This window comes from Elgaria multicarinata, chromosome 9, assembly GCF_023053635.1.
Source record: "Elgaria multicarinata webbii isolate HBS135686 ecotype San Diego chromosome 9, rElgMul1.1.pri, whole genome shotgun sequence".
Lineage (NCBI taxonomy): Eukaryota > Metazoa > Chordata > Lepidosauria > Squamata > Anguidae > Elgaria > Elgaria multicarinata.
Window position 1 is genome coordinate 26,063,441 of NC_086179.1, and position 21,694 is coordinate 26,085,134.

The 21,694-nt window shown below is 46.5% G+C and overlaps 1 protein-coding gene across 2 annotated transcripts in view; it reads left to right on the forward strand.

The window, feature by feature from the left end:
* Positions 1-21,694, forward strand: part of SLC37A3 (solute carrier family 37 member 3) — a 31,264-nt gene that overhangs the window by 1,435 nt on the left and 8,135 nt on the right. The window contains exons 2-11 of one of the 2 annotated variants that reach the window (XM_063133322.1): positions 2,204-2,385; positions 4,709-4,823; positions 7,646-7,738; positions 9,173-9,256; positions 10,358-10,503; positions 11,999-12,095; positions 12,737-12,821; positions 16,144-16,349; positions 17,492-17,633; positions 18,574-18,675. In XM_063133322.1, coding sequence (XP_062989392.1) covers positions 2,291-2,385; positions 4,709-4,823; positions 7,646-7,738; positions 9,173-9,256; positions 10,358-10,503; positions 11,999-12,095; positions 12,737-12,821; positions 16,144-16,349; positions 17,492-17,633; positions 18,574-18,675 — 1,165 coding nt within the window. In that variant the 5' untranslated portion in view covers positions 2,204-2,290. Of the gene's footprint in view, positions 1-1,843; positions 2,386-4,708; positions 4,824-7,645; positions 7,739-9,172; positions 9,257-10,357; positions 10,504-11,998; positions 12,096-12,736; positions 12,822-16,143; positions 16,350-17,491; positions 17,634-18,573; positions 18,676-21,694 lie in introns of those variants that run through there. The other variant, XM_063133323.1, reaches the window with a different exon arrangement.

Here is a 21,694-nt window from a genome sequence, read left to right on the forward strand (position 1 = left end):
GAAACATTTTTGTGTGCAGTGCCCATTATTTTAGTGCTGGCAGTAGGCTTGGCAGGACAGACAAATGTCCTGAGGGCTTGCAATCAAGAGCTGAAGTGAAATGTTAACTGCAGTTTTAACTTGTTAAATGTTGATTCCTTCAGTATTCTCGCTGGTGGGAGGAAGCAGGAATGTACATGCCTTTAAAAGGTCCTTACTCCGGAAAACATTTGTTTTAGTAAGGTGTGCTCCTATGCTGGTTGGGAGCTATAGGACTTTTTTTCTTTCTTTACTAAACACGCATATGCTTGTGCCCTTAATCCCTCAAGGTTGAAATCAACCAAGCAAATTATAATTCATTGCTGGTGATCCATCCTGTGTTCCAGTTGGTTGACTTTTTCTTCTCCTCTTCACTCCCCCAGATGCTCTTTGTGTTTCCCTGTGATACTAATAAATAGCATTCCAGGTATTTAAAGGACTTCACACATGTTGTCTCAGCCATCCTTGCAAGAGTTCTGTGAGGCTGGGTGGTGATGTTCTACCTCTATTAAAGCTGGGAGGGGACACGCTGAGGCTGAGAGAATAGTGGTTTGCTAAACCTCCAAATGAGTTTCTGGCTGAGGTGACATTTTAGCTGGGCTCAACATGACTCTCAGCTCAGTCTCTTGGCCTCTAAGCTCCACCAGCTCTGCGAAAAGAAAAATGGCAAGAGAGAGAGAATGCAGGGGGTGGTGGTGGTTGTCCTTAGTATGCAGGTAGTCTGGGTCTTATTTAGCTTTTCATGTGCTTAGTGAACATTGTCCCTGCAGGCCCGGCCTACTGGTGAAAGCACATTCTGCTTTAAAAATGGTCCAACATGCATGCAGTTTTACACACCTAGGACTGCTCTTAAGTTTTGAGGAAGCTTAATTGGGCTGTATTCCTAAAAGGATGGAGGATCTCCCACATAAAGTTGTATGTGTCTAGTCACTCTTTCTCCCCAATGCCAAACATGTGATCAATGGGCACTTTCCCATTCCTTTTGCTCTCATGTGATTGGTGAATCATGAGGGGGGGGGGGCTTGAGCCCCTTCCATCTTTCTGACTGGTACATTACATCCTTCCGCACAATAAAAATGACGAAGAATCTTGTAGTACCTTAAAGACAGATTTATCATGGCCCAAGCTTCCAGGGGATGTTGGGGTGGAGTGTTGCGCTGTAATTGGCAGGTTTGCTGGGGTGAGGAGATGTAAACTGTGTTGTTCAGAGGGAATTGGAATGCAAAGAGATACAGGCTGAGTTCGGAGGACACCCTAATCAACTGGGGTAGGAGGTAATAGGAACAGAATGAGAAACAACCATTGATTAGCTTGTCCTCCAAACTCAGCCACAGACAGTAATTATTACGTAATACCTGCTATTCATAGTTGTCTGAGGATAACATTGCAATGGTGAGCTGATTAACATATGTAGTGTGATGTAAAAAAAAGCATCTCTATTCAAACTGTCCTGTTGAGAATTCTGAATATTCTTCCACCAACAAGGCAGGGGCCTCTAGAGGTGATAGACAGTGAAGGAGTAAGTGCCAGTTATCTTTCTCAGTCTGGGATTTAATCTTATCTCTCTTGTTAGCAGCAAATTTTCCTTGCTCCCCCTCCCAACCCTTAGGGAAAATCTGCCAGCTAAAGGAAGAGATAAGCCTAGACAAACAATGGGAAGAATAATAGTTTGTTTACCTCCATTCACCTCCAGTTCACTCTGCCTGTCCTTGGAGGCACCTTCAGAGGTCTCCAACAGTCAGGGCTTGGCTTAGAAATGGCTATGTCTCATGCTATATCACCTGTGGCCAGAACTGCAGGTGCAACACTTACTATGTGATGAATGATTCCCCTGTGCTATGTTCTAGTAAAGCCCACTTCCCCTTTCTCAGCGAGCCTCTGAGGAATCCCAGGAAGAGCCTGCTTTTGGCACAGCTTGTGAATTTCCACCCTGATACTTCAGAGTAAAGGTATATAATGGGTTCACTGGTACCTATAGGAATTTATTTGGCCTTTTAGAGGACATTGATTCTACACTCATTTGCTCAGAAGTAAATCCTGCCTGGTCCAGTGGAGCTTTTTCAGCAGTAAAGGTGCTTAGCCTTGCAGTCTTAAACTCTTTGCTGAGGCTGCAGCGGCTTCAGTTTGCCTTGATTTTTTTAAAATTATCATTATTATTATTATTGCTTTGTTTTATTTTTTGAAGGGAGAAGAGAAATGACTTAATCTACACTACAGCCTTAAAGGGCAAAGGGGGTTGGGGGAGGGAGTTGGGGAAGACGGAAGGGCAGCTATGCCTGGAATTTTGAGGAGGAAGCCTGAAAACCGGGCCCTCACGTCGCAGTTCACGCATCATCATGTCGCTGTGTTCCTGCTCACCTTCTTCAGGTAGGTGGCTGCGGTCGGATTTGCGCAGTGCGGATGTTTGGACGTTTGAGGCAAGAGTTAGGGGGATGCCAAGATGCTCTTCCTGGATGGCACCGCCGCCCGCTTGGCATTTAGCTTTCATAGGTCATGGGTGATCCGAACCAGAACAGGCCTTAGAATCATAGAATCACAGAATAGTAGAGTTGGAAAGGGCCTGTAAGGCCATTGAGTCCAACCCCCCGCTCAGTGCAAGATGGCTGTCCAGCTGCCTCTTGAATGCCTCCAGTGTGGGAGAGCCCACCACCTCCCTAGGTAACTGGTTCCATTGTCATACTTCTCTAACAGTCAGGAAGTTTTTCCTGATGTCCAGCCGGAATCTGGCTTCCTGTCACTTGAGCCCATTATTCCATGTCCTGCACTCTGGGATGATTGAGAAGAACTCCTGCCCCTCTTCTGTGTGACAACCTTTCAAGTATTTGAAGAGTGCTAGCTTCTCTTTGAGCTCCCATGTCACATGTGGGGACTCACGGTTGTGTGTTTTTTCTCTCCCTGTGGGGAATAAGGCTGTCAATTGCTACTAGTCAATGCTGCCTCCAGGATTTTATTGTTGCGTTTCTTAACAAATTATTTAGTGCTGCGGTCTCCAATGTGGGGCCCATGTGCACCAATATGCCCACAAACACTTTGCTTGGTGCCTGAGGCTCCCTTGCACCTCCAGATTTTTATTTTATTGACATTTTTAAAACCATTTTATTTCACTGGGAAGCTGGCCCACTGCAAAGTAAAGTTCTGTCCTTCAGCACCATATTAATTTGGGTTCAGAAGTCTGGAGTGGTGTTTTTGAGCTCAGCCCCCACCTCTGCCTTGAACTTAGGTTCTTGGGCACTTTTCTTGTACTCTCACCAGTTTGACTTCTATGAAATGAGTGTTTTGTGACTGGCCATGTCCACTATGGCAGCTGTTTTATGAATGGACAAGTCCCTCATGGTAGCCATTTTGTGAGAACGTTGCTGACACTCAAAATTCCAAATGTGCCCACTGACCTCCCAAAAGTTGGGGATCTGTGATTTAGTGAATTGTATCATGTGAGTTTTATGTTAATATTGTTGGTACTGGATATTTTTTAACTAATCTATTATTATGTCTTGTGCTTATTTCAATGTTATGTTTTCAATGTTATATTTTAAATGTGATTGAGTTAATATTGCATTACAATTATACCTATTGACAACACTATGTCAATGGTGGGGTAATAGTCAACTCAACAGTTGTTTATCTAGGGGGTACTCCCCACACAACATGGTAATAATCAACCGTGATGTGAGTTAGCGTATTATTATTATTATTATTATTATTATTATTATATTTATTTGTATCCCGCCTTTTGCCCAATGCTGGGCCTCAAGGCGGCCTTACAAAGTTTAAAATATACATGGGGGGGGGGGAGGGAAACAAAACCATAAACAATTAAAAAATACACAACAAAATTATAAGACATTAACATAGATGGAGGGCTGGATTATTCTCCAAAGGCCTGCTTGAACAAAAAAGTTTTAGCCTGCTTCCGAAAGCCCATCAAGGAGGGAGCCAGCCTAGCTTCCCCAGGAAGAGAGTTCCAGAGCACCGGAGCAGCCACCGAGAAGGCCCTCTCCCATGTTCCCACCAAGCGTGCCTGTGAAGAAGGTGGGACTGAAAGAAGGGCTTCTTCAGAAGATCTCAAAGCACGGGCAGGCTCATAAGGGAGAATACGTTCTTTCAAGTGTTGTCCGAACTCAGCCCTTCAGTCCTCCCACTAGTATCCCATCAGCCATTGCTGCCAAAAATCTATCCTGCTGACTAGACTAGAGCAGCAGCCACCAATTTGACCGCTCTTGCCTTGCGACTCTGTGGCTGATGAAATAACCACACAACATGATAACCAATGGCGGTTCAACACTCTGCGCAGTGTTGGTTATTTGCGTTGGTTATTTCAGCATAATAATGAACTGTTGGTTAAAAAAACTCCCTCCATGCAACAGAATAACCTATGGTGGGTTAAATAACCAACCATCAACTATTTAAACCACCATTGGTTATCGTATTGTCTGCACCCAGTCAGGCACAATGTATTGTGGAAAATGCAACATACAATTAAATTGATTATGACTGTGCTTGAGCTACTGGTCCTCCTGACACCAGCTTTGTAGCTCTTCTCCACCCCAACCGTAATTACCATTGTCAAAAGCAAGGACAAGCTTCTCTGAAAACCAGGCAACATTCTGTGCAGGTCTGAGAAATAACCTATATGTGATCTTTCTTTCTTTCTTTCTCTCTCTCTTCCCCTACTCCCCTTTTAACTTCCCAGCTACTCTCTGCTCCATGCATCCCGGAAGACCTTTAGCAATGTCAAGGTCAGCATCTCCAGCCAGTGGACCCCTTCCTGCCTTAATGACACCGTCACCAGTCTTCAGCCATATGAGGTGAGGGTGTTCAGTTTGTTGGCCTGCTAAAGCTATGGCCACCCTTCTCTTTTCTTTGACAAGTTGGCAAGTCGAGAGCCAGTGCGGTGTAGTGGTCAGAGTGTGGGACTGGGGTGACCCTGGTTCGAGTCCCTACTTGGCCGTGAAGCTCACTGGGGAACGCTCAGCCAGTCACAAACTCTCAGCCCAACCTACCTCACAGGATTGTTGTGAGGATAAAATGAAGAGGTGGAGGATTTTGTATGCCACCTTGGGTTCTTTGGAGGAAAGTTGAGATATAAATCAAACAGACAAGCACCAGGCAGCCAGTGTAAGCAAATATGGTAAGTGAAGCGACCGTTGAACGTTGCCTGACCACAGCCTCCGTTGTTGTTGTTGTTGTTGTTAGGCATAGTAATAATAGGAAGTATTCCATCTCTCCAGCAGTTTTGCAATGTCTGTCAGACTGATTAGATGTTTTTAAATCCTCTTTTCTCCGTTGTTACCACACTGGTGCGACAGGGATAGATATTTATTCTGTAAGTTTTATGTAATGTTTACTTAGCTCCGCATCCTGATATGTAGTGAACAATTACAAGTTTCTGCCACTGGGTTGCATCCAATGTCAGTCTAACTTAAGTTCCATTTATTTTAATGAGTCTACTCTAAGTTGGACTAGCATTGGATGCAACCCATAGTGTAAGAAGTGGTCTTTGTGTGCATTAAGAGATCTCACATTTAACTCGAAGAATTGTTGCTTGAATTTACTTCCTCCCTCCTCTCTTCCCTCCGTAATCCTTTTTCCTTATGTGCTGTGGTCTTTTTGATTGTGGGCATTAAGAGTTCACATAGTAAAAATTCCCTTCTGCATTGTATGTGAGCGCTGGAGTCAAAGCAAAACTTTTGTGCTTTCTTGGGTGCTCTCCAGCACTCTTTCCAAGTGTTGCAACATATTGGTTCACTGATAGGAGATGTGAGTCTTAGTGGCAGCTCCCCTGTGGCTGATTTCAATACACTGTGCCTGGATAAGGGAGCAATGGATGTAGGGATGGGGTCGAAATTGGTTTGGTTCGCACCTAATTCGGCCTTTCCGAACGAATATGAGAATCAGAACACAATTGCCCTTCGGTTTTCTCACTTCTCCAAATTTTGTGCGACACTGCTCTGATTAAAAAATGCACAGGAGAGGGAAAATAGCATCCAAAAGGGCGTATATTAGGGAGCTGTTTGCAAGAAATGTGTAGAGTGGGGGAAATTGCGAGCAAACCTGCATGCAAAGGTTCATGCGCTTGCAAATGCACATGAGTTTTTCTGCAGCTTTTGAAAAAACACGTTTGCAAACTGAAAAAATGTGAACGTTGCGGAAAGCCAAATGGACACATTCCATCCATCCCTATCGAGGACGTAAAAGAATCGCTCTGGGTGCCATGTCTTAATCTTTTCTGGTCCCACTAGTCCAGTATCTTATCTCCAAATTAGGGAAGTACACCAGGTTTCTGACATAGGCAGGGTGTATAGAGGTAACTCTGACTCTGTTAAATATTGACTCTGGCCAACGTTGGATGTCCAGCTCAGCTGTTATAAAGTTGTACGGTGAGTACAGCTAAGCTAGTAAAAACAAGGGGAAAGGAAACCATGTGACGTCCTCCTTTTCTGCAATACATGCTTTCTAGGATTGTTCCTAGCTCTGTCTGCACTGGAATTTTCCTTTAACAGAAGCTAGGAAGGCAAAGGGCTGCGGTCCTTTTGTAGCAATGGCTCTGGGCTCATAACCACATGCGCACTGACTAGTGAGTGGGCTCCATGGAAATCACTGAGACTTCCCTCCCAGGAAACATGCATAGGATGACACTGTACATTAGAGAAATTACCAGTTCCCAGGAAGATCCCCGTGTATCTTGTTTTCAAGAAAAATCTCTGGTTCAAATTCGGTGTCAGCAATGGGGGGCCATAAAAAAACGCCCAGAGGGGGTTGCATGCAGCTCGCATGTTGCCCACCCCTGATCTATCATATCGGATTAATAATATTGATTGAATGCAGATCTACTGCGATAATGTCCGTGAAGTACTGTGGCCATTCTACAGCCAGTGCTAAGTAGTCTTATGACATTTCTTGTTGTCTAAAGGGAAACATGCAAACCTGGGCCTGCCACCAAGTCCATGATCAACGAAGAGCTGCAGTCTGTTCTTGTTTTTCACCATTTTAGGAACAAGCATAACATTTGGATATACCTTTAAATCTTAATGCGTGAATTGGTGTAGTGGCTAGAGTGTTGGACTGGGAGTCGGGAGATCCGGGTTCTAGTCCCCACTTGGCCATGGAAACCCACTGGCTGACTTTGGGCCAGTCACAAACTCTCAGCCCAATTTACCTCACAGGGTTGTTGTTGGGAGGATAAAATGCAGAGGGGGAGGATTATGTATTCCTTGGAGGAAAAAAGGTGGGATATAAATGCAATAATAAAATAAATAATGACCAGACAGGATGCATGTGTCCCTGACCTGAGAGGGGTCCTCTTCAGCGTATAGCCTTTGGGACACAAACCGTTGGCGCCTTGATCTAAGAGGAATTGCAAAATGGGCTGACCTCTAGTGGCAGCAGTCAGTATTATGAGGCAGCCATTGCTTCACAAACCTACAAGTCTCCTTTTTTTACAAGGTCTGGCGTCCCAAAATACTGAAGACATGAATTGCCCTCAGTTGCTCCATGTCGTTTTAGGCTGTGTTGTCCCCTCAGTGCGTGTGAGCTGATTGCTTTAGCTACTGGGTGTTATAGAAGTGACAAAAAATAAATAACATTTTGAGGTCAATGGTCTTACAGTGATGGTTGCTTCCCTCTGCAGCTCTGGAACAGTAGTCATTTATTTCCGGATGCAGAAGAAGCCACACTCTTCCTTGGGACGCTGGACACCATCTTTCTCTTCTCTTATGCTGTGGTGAGTCATAGAATCATAGAACAGCAGAGTTGGAAGGGGCCTACAAGGCCATCGAGTCCAACCCCCTGCTCAATGTAAAGCCTTGTTCCCTGCGGCATCGCCTTCTCCCACACAATCCGCCCCGCACACTCAGGTCCTCTGGGAAGGGTTTACTCCAGTCAGCCACAACTAGATTAACAACTGTTACCCAGAGGACCTTTTCTTCTGCTGCCCCCGAGACTGTGGAATGGCCGGCCAGAGGAGATTTGTCGCCTTAATACTCTCTCTGAGTTCAAGACAGCCATAAAGACTAGTCTCTTCCAGCAGGCCTACCCAGATGAATTTTAAATCTAAGAATTTTAAGATGCTAATTTTAAATGTTGTATTGGTTTTATATGCTCTTTTAACTAATTTTATGTATTGTATTTAGTGTTGTTCCCCGCCTCGATCCAGAGGGAGAGGCGGGTAATAAATATATTATTATTATTAATTATTAATTAATAATAATAATTATTATTATTCAACTGCTGGAGGCTCTGATGTCAGTGAGGCAGTGAATCCGCTCCAGGTTTCAGTCAGAACCAGACCTCCCCCCCAACAACTGTTTTTTGGCAGGGGACTTTTTTCCTCACCTCTGTCAAAGCCAATGGAACGTTCTCAGTCGAGTCACCTCCAAGGGTCTTTGGTGGGTGTGGGTTTCCCTCCCTCGTAAGCTGCTTTTCTTTCTTTCTTTTTTTTAACCAGGGCACCCTTTTCTCCCCCTCTAGTAAAGTCAATGGAATGGCGTTGCTCCATTGACTTTAATAGAGGTATGGGAAAGCCGCCTCATGGGTACACTGAGGGGTCTTGGTGAGCACCAGTGCATCCGTGAGTGCTGCATTAACCCACCTTGGATGCCGCATTGCCAACTCCTCCTATAGACTGTTGTATATAAAAATCTCCATTCTGCATTTCTTGAGTGAGCAGAACCTTATCTTAAGAAGCATAACACTCATTCCAAAAGAGAAAATGTTTCACTGGAGGTTTCTCCCCTCTCTCCCCCCGCCCCACAGTGTTCGCCTCATCCCAACTGCCCCAATTTTTTAAAAAAATGATTATTGGAAAAAGTCCTCAGAAAACAACAGAGACATGTTTTTCCTAACTGAAAGATTGTGATTGGCCCAAAGCCAGCCAGAGCTTCATAGCTGAGTAGGGTTCAAGGCAGGGTTTGAAATCAAACGTGTCTCTTTCTCCCAGAAGGATGCAAAATTTCATGAGTTGCCTCATGTTGGCAGTTATGGAATAACTTTAGCGTTTGGGCAGTATATAAATGAAATGAAATGAAATAAACGGCTCTTATGGAATAAAACAACAAAGAATCCTATGCTCTTAAAGACTAACGTATTTATTGCAATTTAAGCTTTCATGGACCAAATGCTATCCGATTCTTGAATAAATTTCTCCTCTGATTTTTAGGGTCTCTTTATCAGCGGGATTGTTGGGGATCGCCTGAATATGCGCTGGGTCCTGTCCTTTGGCATGTGCTCCTCTGCATTAGTGGTAAGCTGGGAAATCTCGACACTGCCCAAATTGGGAAGAGATGCTTTCCCTACGATACGCAGTTTGGACACGGAGAATTTCCCTAACCTCACAGTCAAGCTTATTTCTGAGAGAACGAGGACCAGGAGCTAACGTTTCAAAAAGAGAAACCTGGGAGTTTCAGCATTGTAATAAAAGCACAAAAGAGTCTTCTGATAGGTGTATTGCAAATCGCATTCTGTGGCCAAGAGGAACTGTTCTAGCGTCATAAAATATTCCTAGTAGTGCATTATTTTGATACCTGAAGACAGACTTCCTCTATCTGTTATCCTCTAGATGTGTTGGTGTACAACTCCCATTGCTTCCAACCAGCATGGCTGGGGTCAATGGGAGTTGTAGTCCAACACATTTGGAGGACACTAGGTTGAGGAAGGCTGCCCTAAGAGCAGAGCCAGTTAAAAATAACCAATTAAGAATAGGAGTTGATCCACTACTTGCTGTTCATAGTGTCTTTTGCAAATTTATTTTAGCTCTGCTCTACATTGCAATTGTTTTGCCTCTTCTAAGTTAAGCTGGTTCAGCTAGAATCTCCCATTGTACTGTGTGCCCACTTCTGGATACTGCAGCTCTTCGTTGGTGATTCATTTGGGGAACTGGGAAGATCAGATCCTGGGTTACCCCTGGATCTAGAAAAAAAATCATTGCTGGAATTATTTTTCAAGTCCTAGTAATTAGGTTGGGGCAGCTCCTCTGAACACTGCCAAAGTTGACATTGGGAATGCTGAACTACTTGGGAGTATCATCTGGGTGACGCCTCCTGTCCTCAGTCGACTTTCCTGCAGCCTTTCAGGCCTGCCCCCATTTAAACTTTCAGGCCTACCCTCCGTTATCAATCTGTAGCACCCAAATGTTGGCCTCATCATCCAGCCTTGCAAAGGACCGCTTGCTTGCTCTCCTCTGGTGAGCGTGAATAATTTCCCAGTAACCAAGCAGTTACAAAACTCTTCACGCTTTTCTTAGAGGCCCCAAGTGACCTGCGTACAGTGGCCTAATCTCTGCTGTGGGGCTTATTTGCCAGGCAGCTTTCTCCTGGCCCTCACAATCCCCCTTTTTTCCTGCCAGGTGTTTGTGTTCGGCACTGTCACCGAATGGCTGCATTTCTACAAGAAGTGGTTCTATTGCTGCCTGTGGATTGTGAATGGCTTGCTGCAGTCCACCGGCTGGCCCTGCGTCGTAGCGGTCATGGGAAACTGGTTTGGCAAAGCTGGGTATGTTGATTCTCCCCTCCTCCCCGTATTCATTAGTGCCTTATCTCTCCTCTGTGTGTGTTCTTGGTAACATTCCCCTCGCTGTTAAGCACATATTTCTTGAGTGTCCGCGCCCTTAGTTTTCTAAATGCTCACCAAACTTTTCCATGAACTCAGCTGTCTGATCTGCACCTTGCTGGCGTTTCTTCCCGTTTGGGTGGAGGCATTGTGTGCTTTCTTCATGTTTATAAACACATCAAGAGGCTCTTTTTAAGATGTTGGGAAGTAATAGGGAAAATAATAATTGGTGCTAGGACATTATTGCTCAGTAGTATACTTTGCTGGCTTTTCTGTGGGCACTCGGAAAAGCTGAGCGTGAGGCCGACTGGGAGGCAATTGGGCTCCACCTCCTTCCAAGCCAGTCCCCTAACCACTTGTCCGCCCGCCGACCCACGGGACTTACCTGAGGCCTCTATGCACGCTGTTGTGCTGCCTGGTCTCCTCTCTGGGCTTCCTCCCCCCCACTTCCCCGGCCGGAATTATGTGATCCTCTGTGCAAACTGCTTTGGCAATGAAATGTTTCATTGTTGCCACTCCCTCCCAGTTGCTCCCCACACTGCTCCCAGCTGTGGTTATATATCTGTTGCTTAGCAACACAAAGTTCTTCTCATAGCTCGGAAGCTCCAGCGTGCCACACATTGCCTTGGCGTTATAGATGATGATGATGATAATCAATTTTCCACCTTTCAAGACTAGTCTTCCCAAGGCGGCTCACAATATCAAACAGTAAAATTAAATATCAATAAATGATCAAAATATCTTACATCAAGATAATTTTAAAATAAGCCAATTAAAATATGGTGCATTATAATAAAATGAAATCCAGGTGCTACAGAATAAAATACAGCTGTAGAGGCAGTTCCCAGGTGCACTGGAGTAGGAATTTTACTTGCAATTTGATTAGGAGCTGTGAGGTGGCTGCTTGGACTGTGATCTAGTTCCTGGTGCAACATGGCCTAGATGCTGCTGTGTCACAACCTCTGCTCTGCCCACTTAACCTCCTCCTCTGTGCATCAGAGACCTTCAGGTCTAAAAAGCAGGCCAGGTGGCATGTATGTCTGTTTTTTCCATGGTTCTTTGAATCTTTTAGCTTCCATCTGCACTTCATGAAATGCAGATGTCACACCTGCCTCGATCTCCTAGAATGAGAAGTTTCCTAGTGGGGCAGAGCTAGTAAGAATGAATGGATGGCACACGTCTAGCAGCCCTGAACTCACAGCTTTGCTAGTCCTAATGAAGTAAATAGACCTGTAAAGGCTCAAACCAGTCTCGTGCCCCACCGGATGTGTTGGACTACAACTCCCATCACCCCACAGTTGGGGATAGTCAGGTTTGTAGTCCAACATATTCGGCAGGGGGAATTGAAGCCATGTGTCATAAATGTAAGCCTTCCCTGCCTCCCGTTCTCTGTACTTGTCTGAGTCACTCTTCTTTGATCGTTTTCTTTCCTGCTCAGGAGGGGTTTTGTGTTTGGACTCTGGAGTGCCTGCGCCTCAGTGGGCAACATCCTAGGAGCATTCCTTGCCTCCTCGGTTCTGCAGTACGGCTACGAGGTGGGTGGAGATGCCTCGCGGCTTCTCTTAGACCTAGATTGGGACTAGCCCTGTTTTGGAGTGTGGAAAATGACCATCTCCCTGCTTGGGAGCTTGTTTCTGGGGTCTCTGCTATCTCCAGTGTTACTTAATTCCTTAAGAAGGTCCTGATGTAGTTGTTATGTCAATCATATTTTACTCGTGTTTAAGTGCCTGCAAAGGCTTGAAATGCTTAAAAAGGGGGCACCAACCATTTAATTTAGGGGTGTTGAGCTTCTGTGGGCTCAAGGGCCAAATTCCATTTTGGAGAAGCTCGCGGGCTGGGGGCACATTCCAGGAGCGGCAGGGCCAAAGCCCAAAAAAGGTTTAGGGATAAAAACATCAGCATTGTTTCGCTTCGTGCTCTTAACTGCCACTACGTAAGCCTTCAGGGGAGGCATATTGACCTTTCAGAACGGGGAAAAACTAGTCAAATGCCAGGAAACCACCAAAGGATCAGTGGTTAGAGGAAAGGGGGCGGGTTCAGAAGAAGGGGGCGGGGCAACCTGGGGAGTTCAGGAGGGCCGGGTCTGGCCTCTGGGCCTGCAATTCTGGTTTCATTCTAGGCTGAGGAAACCAGAGAGCCGCTCGCGAAGAGTCTTCTCTTGCTTTCTCTCTTCCAGTATGCCTTTTTGGTGACAGCGTCAGTACAGTTTGCTGGAGGAGTCATTGTCTTCTTTGGCCTTGTGATTTCCCCCAAAGAAATAGGTGAGAAGATGGGACCTCCTTGGACTCCCCTGCTTGCAAGCTGACCACCCCCCACCCCATCTTGCACTGAGTGCGTTGTTCACCTTGTCTCAGCCCACTGCTCGCTCAGCTCATCCCCAGCCCTTTGCGGTGGGCCCAGGAACCACTTGTCAGCTTAGGACAACAGGTTCCGCAGTGTGCAGAGTGCTCCGATTCCATCAGGCTGAGGCGAGGGAGGGAAGGGGACCGGGGCAGCTCTCCCCTGGCAGCAGCCATTCCTGCAGGCCAAAGCAGAGGGGGGAAGAGCGGGGAAGCAGGGCCCCTACATCTCGCTGCTGAGAGACCAGCAACTTTGGGCTCCTTTGCTTGGATTCTTCCTGTTCCAGTGGACTATTTTAAGAATGTTTCCGAACTGGTGCCTGAGTCTGCTTCCCCCAGTCCCTTTTCATCTTGTGTTGGGACTCTTAGACTGTGAGCATGAGCGATGGGACAGTTGTATTACTGGTCTTTGTAAGCGCATAGTTAAACTATGGAATTCTCTACCACAAGGCATAGTGATGGTCACCAATTTGGATGGCTTTAAGAGGGGGTTGGAGAGATCTATCAGTGGCTACTAATCCTGATGGCTATGTGATGCCTCCAGTATAAGAGGCAATACACCTATATAGTTGCTGGGGAACATGGGTGGGAGGGTACTATTGCACTGTGTCCTGCTTGTGAGTTCCTGGCTGACGGCTCGTTGGCCATTGTGTGAACTGAGTGCTGGACTAGATGGACCCTTGGTCTGATCCAGCACGGCTCTTCTTATGAGTGATGCAACTGTTGTATTACTGGTCTTTGTAAGTGGCTCTGGGAGCATGTTTCAGATGAAGAGTGGGGCAAAATGCTAATAATAATAATAATAATAATAATAATAATAATAATATAGAGAAAAATATACACCACTGGCTATGGAAGAAAAAGAACTGTGGCAAGAGGAAAAAGTTACATTTTTTCTGTTAGTCACATCAGTCACCGGCATCCCATCAAATTATTTTACAGAAAGTCTTCAGAAACTGGGCCTACTAAAGTACATCCACACCAACATCCAGAAAGCACTCATACTTGAAAACATGCTCAATAGCCAGGAAATTCCTGAATCAGTAAAATACTGCATGACTTGGCAAAGCCTGTCATGTCCTTCTAGAAAAACCGCCGCGAGCGAGAAAAGAGAGATGATGGTGATCATAATAATGATAGTACCAGTATTCAGCTTCAGTGAATAACCTAGCCACCTAACTAGCCTCGAGTGAAGGGTGTAGGGCCTGGGGGAATAGCCATGGCAGGCTGTCTGTTGGAGCTCATCTCTGGGCACCGTTGGGAACATGACGCCTGTAAATGTCTTCAGCAGCTCTGTGGCCAGAGACGCATTCGCCCACGAGGCTGCTGTGGCACGCTGTGTCGAATTAGAAATGGGTTTAAATTTGTCTCCTTTGGATCCCATTCTTAAGAGCAGCGTATGCAGGTCTCTTCATAACTCCGCAAGGAAGGTTAAGTGGAGGGCAATGTGTGCTCTTGCGGGTGGGGTGAGGGTGCCTGTGCCTTTAATAGCTGCAAGGCCCAAAGAATTTTGGCAGGCAACGCTTCTCATGGGCTGTGAAAAGCGTTGGCCACCTCCAGGATGTCTCTGGTGAAGAGACGCTGTTAGGGTGGGGGAACACAAGCAGATTGTAAGCCTATGCGGCAGGGTCTTGCTATTTACTGTGTTATCTGTACAGCACCATGTACATTGATGGTGCTATATAAATAAATAATAATAATAATAATAATAGCATGGGATGGGTATCTCCATCTTGCTCTGCTAGTTGGCCATAAACTGCTGGATTTTTAAACATTATTTATTACTACATTTATATTCTGCCTTTTTTCCTCTTGCAAGGACCCAAAGCAGCCTGTGTGGTCCTCCTCCGTTTTATCCTCACAATAACCCTGTAAGGTTGGTAAGGCTGAGAGTCATGACTGGGCCTAAGTCACCCAGTGAGCTTCATGGCCCAGCCCAACACTCTAACCACAGCGGCACACTAGATTCCATGCCGAATTGAGCATATTTATTATACCTACCAGCTTTCTTCAGAACACAGAAGTCCTTTCAAAATAAGGTCTTGCATTCAAAGAGACACGAAACAAGAGGAAAAATAAGCCGTGTCAACTACCATCTCTTTCATAATTTCATACCAGTTCCTCTGGTCCGTGGGCCAAATCCTGGGTTCTCCAGATGACCGCGCTCCCTTTCCCTCCAACCGCCAGGCGTTTGAAATTACATAGTGGCCAATTGGAATGGCCACTGGGCGAGACGGTTCTGGGAGGGGAGGAGCCACCTGGCTGATGGACAGGGGCTCGCTATGCCTGCTCACCCTCAGATGCAGTAAGGTGGCATGGTTGCCCAGGGAGACAGCTCTGGGGGCGAGGAGCCAAATGATGGTAGCTTCCAGCCGAGCCGATGGAGCGGGCCTTGCCGTCTCGTCTGTCACACAGATGCAGCCTGATGGAATGGCTGCTGACGGAGATCTATGAGCAAGACAATTTTTACGCTTTCCTGGACATCCTGCAGCTATGAAAGGCCGTGGGTCATTTCAAGGTCAGGTGCTGGCCAGTTCAGTGATTAAATCTGTATGGAATGCATGTGCATTTGCAGGCAGATAGGTATCACAGAGGATCCTGCAGCGGAAGCTGTAATAGTTTATTTTATTTATTTATTTATTTAAGGATTTTTATGCCGCCATTCAGCCAAAAAAGGCTCTCACGGCGGCTTACAAAAGTATTTCTTGACAGAGTTGCAGGTGAAGAGTTGATTTGTAGAGATGCCAAAACTGGATATATGTGTCTATCTTCTGGCTGAGATGGTTTTAGCAAGCCTCTGGTGGAGGGGCTCAATTCCAGTCCCTTCGCTAGAAACCCTGCTGGTAGATTACGATCTCCGACCTTGGAGTCCCAGCCAACGGCCAGTGCAGTCCGCAACGTGGATCTTGTAGTTGGGGGATGTTCAGCCCCAGTCAGATAGGGAATGTACTAATTTGTTGTGTCTTCCAACTAATGGCCAGACACTCAGGGCAGACAGAGCCGACGCCAGGATCAGACAGGAATACTTTCGAGAGCGCTAGAAGACCAGGGGTAGAAACTGGCGACTCTGCAGAACACCATCTAGAAGCGTTTCTAAGCCAGAGGAGGAGGAGGAGGATTGAGGTATGGGAGAGCAAGTGAGCTAAATCAGAAGGGAGGAAAAAGGACCCAAGGGAGAGAGCGCTGGGAGAGGGGATGCCATGGTCCAGGGTATTCAGTTTGCGGCTCTGTGTTGGTCGCTCAGGCCTCCCTGAAGTTGGTGAAGAGGCTGACGGTGCTGCTGAAGAAGGGGCCAGCGAGCCGTTGATCGGCGGTGAGAACGATGAAGACGACGAGGATCCGAATTACTCCATTCAGGACACTGACTTGGGCAGCAGCAGCAGCAGCAACGTCTCCCAGCCTGAGGCTATTGGGTTTTTTCAGGCGTGTTGCCTGCCTGGAGTTATGTTGGTAAGGTCTCCCGATGTTGTCGCAAATACATGAACGCTTCCACGGCCCTGTTCAGACCACATGCTAAGCCACGGTGGTTAAGCACTTTGAGCTCAACATGATGGCTTAGCGGGTTGTGTGAACCCTTCCTAACTATGGTGGCTACACAACCACAGTTGAAACATACTCACTAACCATTTGCTGCAAAAGGGTGAGTGGGTTAACCATGGCTTAGCGTGTTGTTTGAACAGGGTCTATCTCTACCTTCTGGAGTGGGGTGGGGAACATTTTGGTTGCATGTGGCTCCCACTGCAGCCCTAAATTAAGAAATACCTATCTTTTAATGAAAAAAGGCGTCAGTAGCAGCTACTGAGCATCAAAAGGGTCAAATTTGGCTTGTTTACAAGCTATATTTGGTCCTTTAGCTGTTCCAGAGCACCAAATGTGTTAAATTTAATTTGGACAGAAGCTAAATTTAATCCTTGCTAGAGCTACGGAATGGTTTGCTGCCTAATTTTGGCAGCAAAACTGCATTTCCCCCAATTAGAGGTTTGGGGCTTCCAAGGAGTGCTCCAAGGAGTCTGCTCTGTTTTCGAAAAAACCCCATCAGGCTCTGCTGAGAGTAGCCATCTCTAATGTTGCCATCTCTGATGCTTGAAGAATTTCACAGGCAAGCTGAGAGGATAAGTGGCTTGGCCGGTGTTTCCTGTTCCATCCCACCGATAGTGATGTGGATTGTGCTAAGAGACGGGGCTGGCCCTGGGCCACCCAGCAAGCTTCCTGGCAGAGCAGGGATGTGAAACCAGGCCTTCCTGCCTTCTCCCAAGCCTGGCCCTCAGCCTTCCCCAAGCTCTGGTGCTCTCCAGAGGGCTGACGGCCAATGGCCATGCTGCTGGGGAATGACAGGAGGTGTAGTCCAGCACATCTGGAGGAGACCAGATTGGGAAAGGTCGCTCTACCCATTACACCAGGGGTGGACAACTTGTTCTGGCCTACAATTCCCATGATCCCTCACCATTAGCTAAGCTGGCTAGGACTGATGGAAGCTGTAGGCTAAAACCTCCGGAGGGACACAAATTGCCCACCCCTGCATTACATCAGGCTGCCTCATTTTGCAGGGTGCTTCAGTTCTAATGGCTCGCCTTGGGGTGTGTGTTTTTCAGTATTCCTTGGCCTATGCCTGCTTGAAGCTGGTGAACTACTCCTTCTTCTTCTGGCTGCCCTTCTACCTCAGCAACAACTTCAAATGGAAAGAGGCAGAAGCTGACAAGCTCTCGATTTGGTATGATGTCGGAGGGATTATAGGTATGAATGGGGAGCAAAAGGCATCCATTTTGTTTTGTTTTTCTCTCCTTGATTTGCTGGGCCTTTTAAGATCGAACTAGACGTGGTGGGGTGCAGGAAACTGGGGAGGCGGGGATTCTGATTCTCAGCTAAGCAGGCAGCAGTGCTGTGATGCACTGGTGTTTTGTAGCATCTAGGGCAGTAGCCTTCAACTGGTCCAGACCTGAGACCCACCTCGGACTCCCAACCTGCAGCATGGGAATCACTTCCACAATTGTCCGATGTGGCGGCAACAGCTTTGCTGCAACCCACCCGGACTGTTCTCGCGCCTCCCTTTTGGATTGTGACCTGCCGGTTGAAGGCCACTGATCTAGGGTATCTCTTTCATAGGCTGGGGAAACACAGGTGTGACTTTGCCTAGGGAAGGGGTGCAGAATCTCTTCCTGCCCGATGGCTGAATTCCATTTTGGAGAAGCTTTCAGGGGCCACAATCCAGTGGTGGGTGGGGTAAAAGTGACAAACACACACACACACGGACAAATATATCACCATGTTTTAGTATAAAACTCTTATCGCCAGTAGCCAAGCTGCAGGAGAGGCATTCCAGCCTTTTAGAATGGGGGGAAATTGCACAAAAGCCAGGAAACCACCAGAGAATTGGTGATTGTGAAAAGGGGGTGTGGCCGTCTGGGGACCGCGGGAAGGAAGGATGTGGCCCCCGGGCCTGTGATTCTGCGCCCCTAGTCTAGGGGCATGGTCTGGAAGCCGTGAGAAAAACCCGGAAACCTCCATTTCTGGCCATTTTTAGACAATGCCATTTCACCCTCGAGTTTGGGGTTTTATTTTTACTTGCATTAAACTGTGGTCTGCTATCGTCGCTGCAATTTGCAATGGCTAAGTCACAAGTGGGGGCTTCCGGCACTCCTAACCAGAAGGCCCTGCATTCCCTTTATTTCTGCAGGCGGCACCGTCCAAGGCTACATTTCCGACGTGCTGCAGAAGAGATCTCCGGTGCTGGCTGTTAGCCTCATCTTGGCTGTTGCGTCTCTCTTTGGATACAGCCGTGAGTGCTTCTCCGCTCAGTGTATGGGTTTGATTAGTGGAGGGGTGTGTGCAGGTGCCGCCTACTTGCACGGCCTCATTTATTGGCAACAGGAGTGAGCAACTTGTAGCCCTCCAGACATTTGGCCTACAACTCCCATCAGCCAGAGCCAGCCCATGGTGGGGAATCCTGTGAGTTGTAGGCCTCAACACCTGGAGGGCCATAAGTGGCACAGCCTTGACCTGCGATGAAGGAGACCGTGGAAAAGGGCTACCATGGTGCTTTTGAGTTTTAACAAGGCTAGGTTTGGGGGTGGGGGTGTCGCCTTGAGTTCTGATGATGAAAGAAGAGCCCACTGGATGATCAAGCCAAGCGAGGGTACCTTCGGCCACTGTGTACTTTAGTTGCCAGCCGGAGGCCCACAAACCAAAGGGTGTCCCATGGCATGTTTCTTTCTGAGTCAGAAAGAAAAGAGGCATGCAGATGACACCTTGTGTTTCTTGCAGGAGTGAGGGTTGGCTTTATGCATGTGCATTTATTCGCGTGTTGTTTGCATTGGAGCCAATTCTTGTAAAGTTATGGGTGGGTTGAGTGAGGTGGTTCTTTGGCCAGGAGCAGGAGCCATTTCTCCCGTTCAGGTGGATGAGCAAGCCTGTAAAGGAAGTTGGTGTAAGCGTCAGAAAGTGTCGCCTGACCCTATTACGTGTTTCTTGCGATACTGGTTGGTTTCCCCATCCTTTGGCCAAAGGGGTTTGATGGCACACAGGTCAAATCTCCATCTTGACCTCTGTTTAGTCCCTGGTTCAGTCTCTGCTATAGCATGGGTGGGGAACCCGTGGTGCTCCAAATAACTTGGACTCCGTTTCCATCACCCTTAGTCAACATGATCAGGGGTAATGGGAGTTCTTATTCAACAACAACTGGAGGCCACACATTCCCCAACACTGTGTAGGTCCTGTGGGTTGAGAAATAATCGGTGTAAGATGCCTTGCGTTGCATGAACCTCCATTGCCATAGGATTCTGCGATGTCAACAGTCCTGTCTCCTATAAGACTTCTGTGTAACTTGAAGGTTTGCACAATCTTATGTCCACAGAAGGATCAGCTTTCCTCTTTCATATCTTTCTCATTTGAGGGCTGCTATGCTAGCAAGAGCAGGAGATGATACAGATTGGAATCTAGCTAGGTTTTTAGTGGAAGTAGCAGAGTTTGCTTCCCCTTGGTGTGTGCTGGGGCAAGTACTGGAATGGCTCCATGGACTTTTATTTTATTTTATTTTATTTATTTATTTATTTATTGAATTTTTATACCGCCCAATAGCCGAAGCTCTCTGAGCGGTTCACAAAAATTAAAACCATATTGATATAAGATTAAAATACAGAGTTAGAACAGTAAAATTTAAATTTAAGTTTAAATTAAGTGTTAAAATACTGAGAGAATAAAAAGGTCTTCAGCTGGAGATGAAAAGAGTACAGTGTAGGCGCCAGGCGGACCTCTCTGGGGAGCTCATTCCACAGCCGGGGTGCCACAGCGGAGAAAGCCCTCCTCCTAGTAGCCACCTGCCTCACTTCCTTTGGCAGGGGCTCACGGAGAAGGGCCCCTGTAGATGATCTTAAGGTCCGGGCAGGTACATATGGGAGGAGGCGTTCCTTCAAATAACCTGGCCCCAAACCATTTAGGGCTTTGAATGTCAATACCAGCACTTTGAATCGGGCCCAGACCTGGACTGGCAGCCAATGAAGTTGTAAAAGGACTGGCATAATGTGATCTCGCCGGCCAGTCCCTGTTAGTAAACGGGCTGCCCTGTTTTGTACCAGCTGAAGCTTCTGGACTGTTTTCAAAGGCAGCCCCACGTATAACGCATTGCAGTAATCCAAACGAGAGGTTATCAGAGCATGGATAACTGTAGCTAGGCTATCTCTGTCCAGATAAGGGCATAGTTGATATATCCAACCTAAGCTGATAAAAGGTGCTCTTTGCGACATTGGCTCCAGGGCTGTCGTGGGCAATTGTGAAAATCCTCTCCTCCCAGTCTGAAAGACTGTGAACGTAGATATTTGAACTTCAACCCTTAAGATGTTTGTCTGCTTCCTGGTTAATTTTGAGACAACAGAATATCCATCACCATGTCTGATGGGGTCTTCCCTCCCCCTTCTCTCTTTATGTATATGCACATACCTAAAAATAAAACTAGAAGTAGGATTCTCATCTTAGGCCATTTGCCCCTAGCACCCTTGTGTACAGTTTCCTATCGGCTTTGGCCAGCTTGAATTTAGGGTCATTTGTCCTGCTGGTGGGTGGAAGAAACCACTCTACATCTTGCGCTCCCGTTCAGAGAGATTTGAACAAACCAAACTTTTATTGACTATGGCAGCCCTAGGAAAAGATTTCTTTTACCCTTGCTTCGAGGAATGTCTGACAGAACTTTGGCTGCGCAGTTGTGTAAGCTACTTGAAGATACAGACCGTTACGTAACTAATCAAGTGGCTGCTAAAAAGATTAGAACAAAGGTTCCTGAAAACTGTTGCTGTAGATTGTGTATATAATGGATTGAGTGGCCTGTTCAACTTTTTCTTTTCCTTTGTGATTGTTTTTTTCCCTTTTGTTGCTGTTGCACCAAGCTTGTAAAAACCTATGGTTATATACAATAAAATTGGATTATTAGTGATTATTAACTTGTATTGATCCAGAACCACTCGAACATTCAACAGGGGCCTAAATAGAGCACAGGACTCCCACTTAAGTGCCTTGGAATCAAATTGTTCCCTTTTCCCAGAGTTCCACTTGTTTACCCCTGCTTTAAATAAAAAAAACAACTTCCAGGAGTCTGGGGGCCGCATTGCCCCCCATCTTGCCCCCATTTTAGAAGGAAACAAGGTGCGAGCCATGTGTTGCTCACCCTTGATTTAAAGGGGCAGTAACACATTAACCATCAGTAAAAACAAAGTTTAAGGCAGACTAAATTACAGCAAATTGAAACAGACTCTAATTACGTATCCTCCAAGCACATATCCTTGGTGAAACGTTTAAGATCAGCTTCT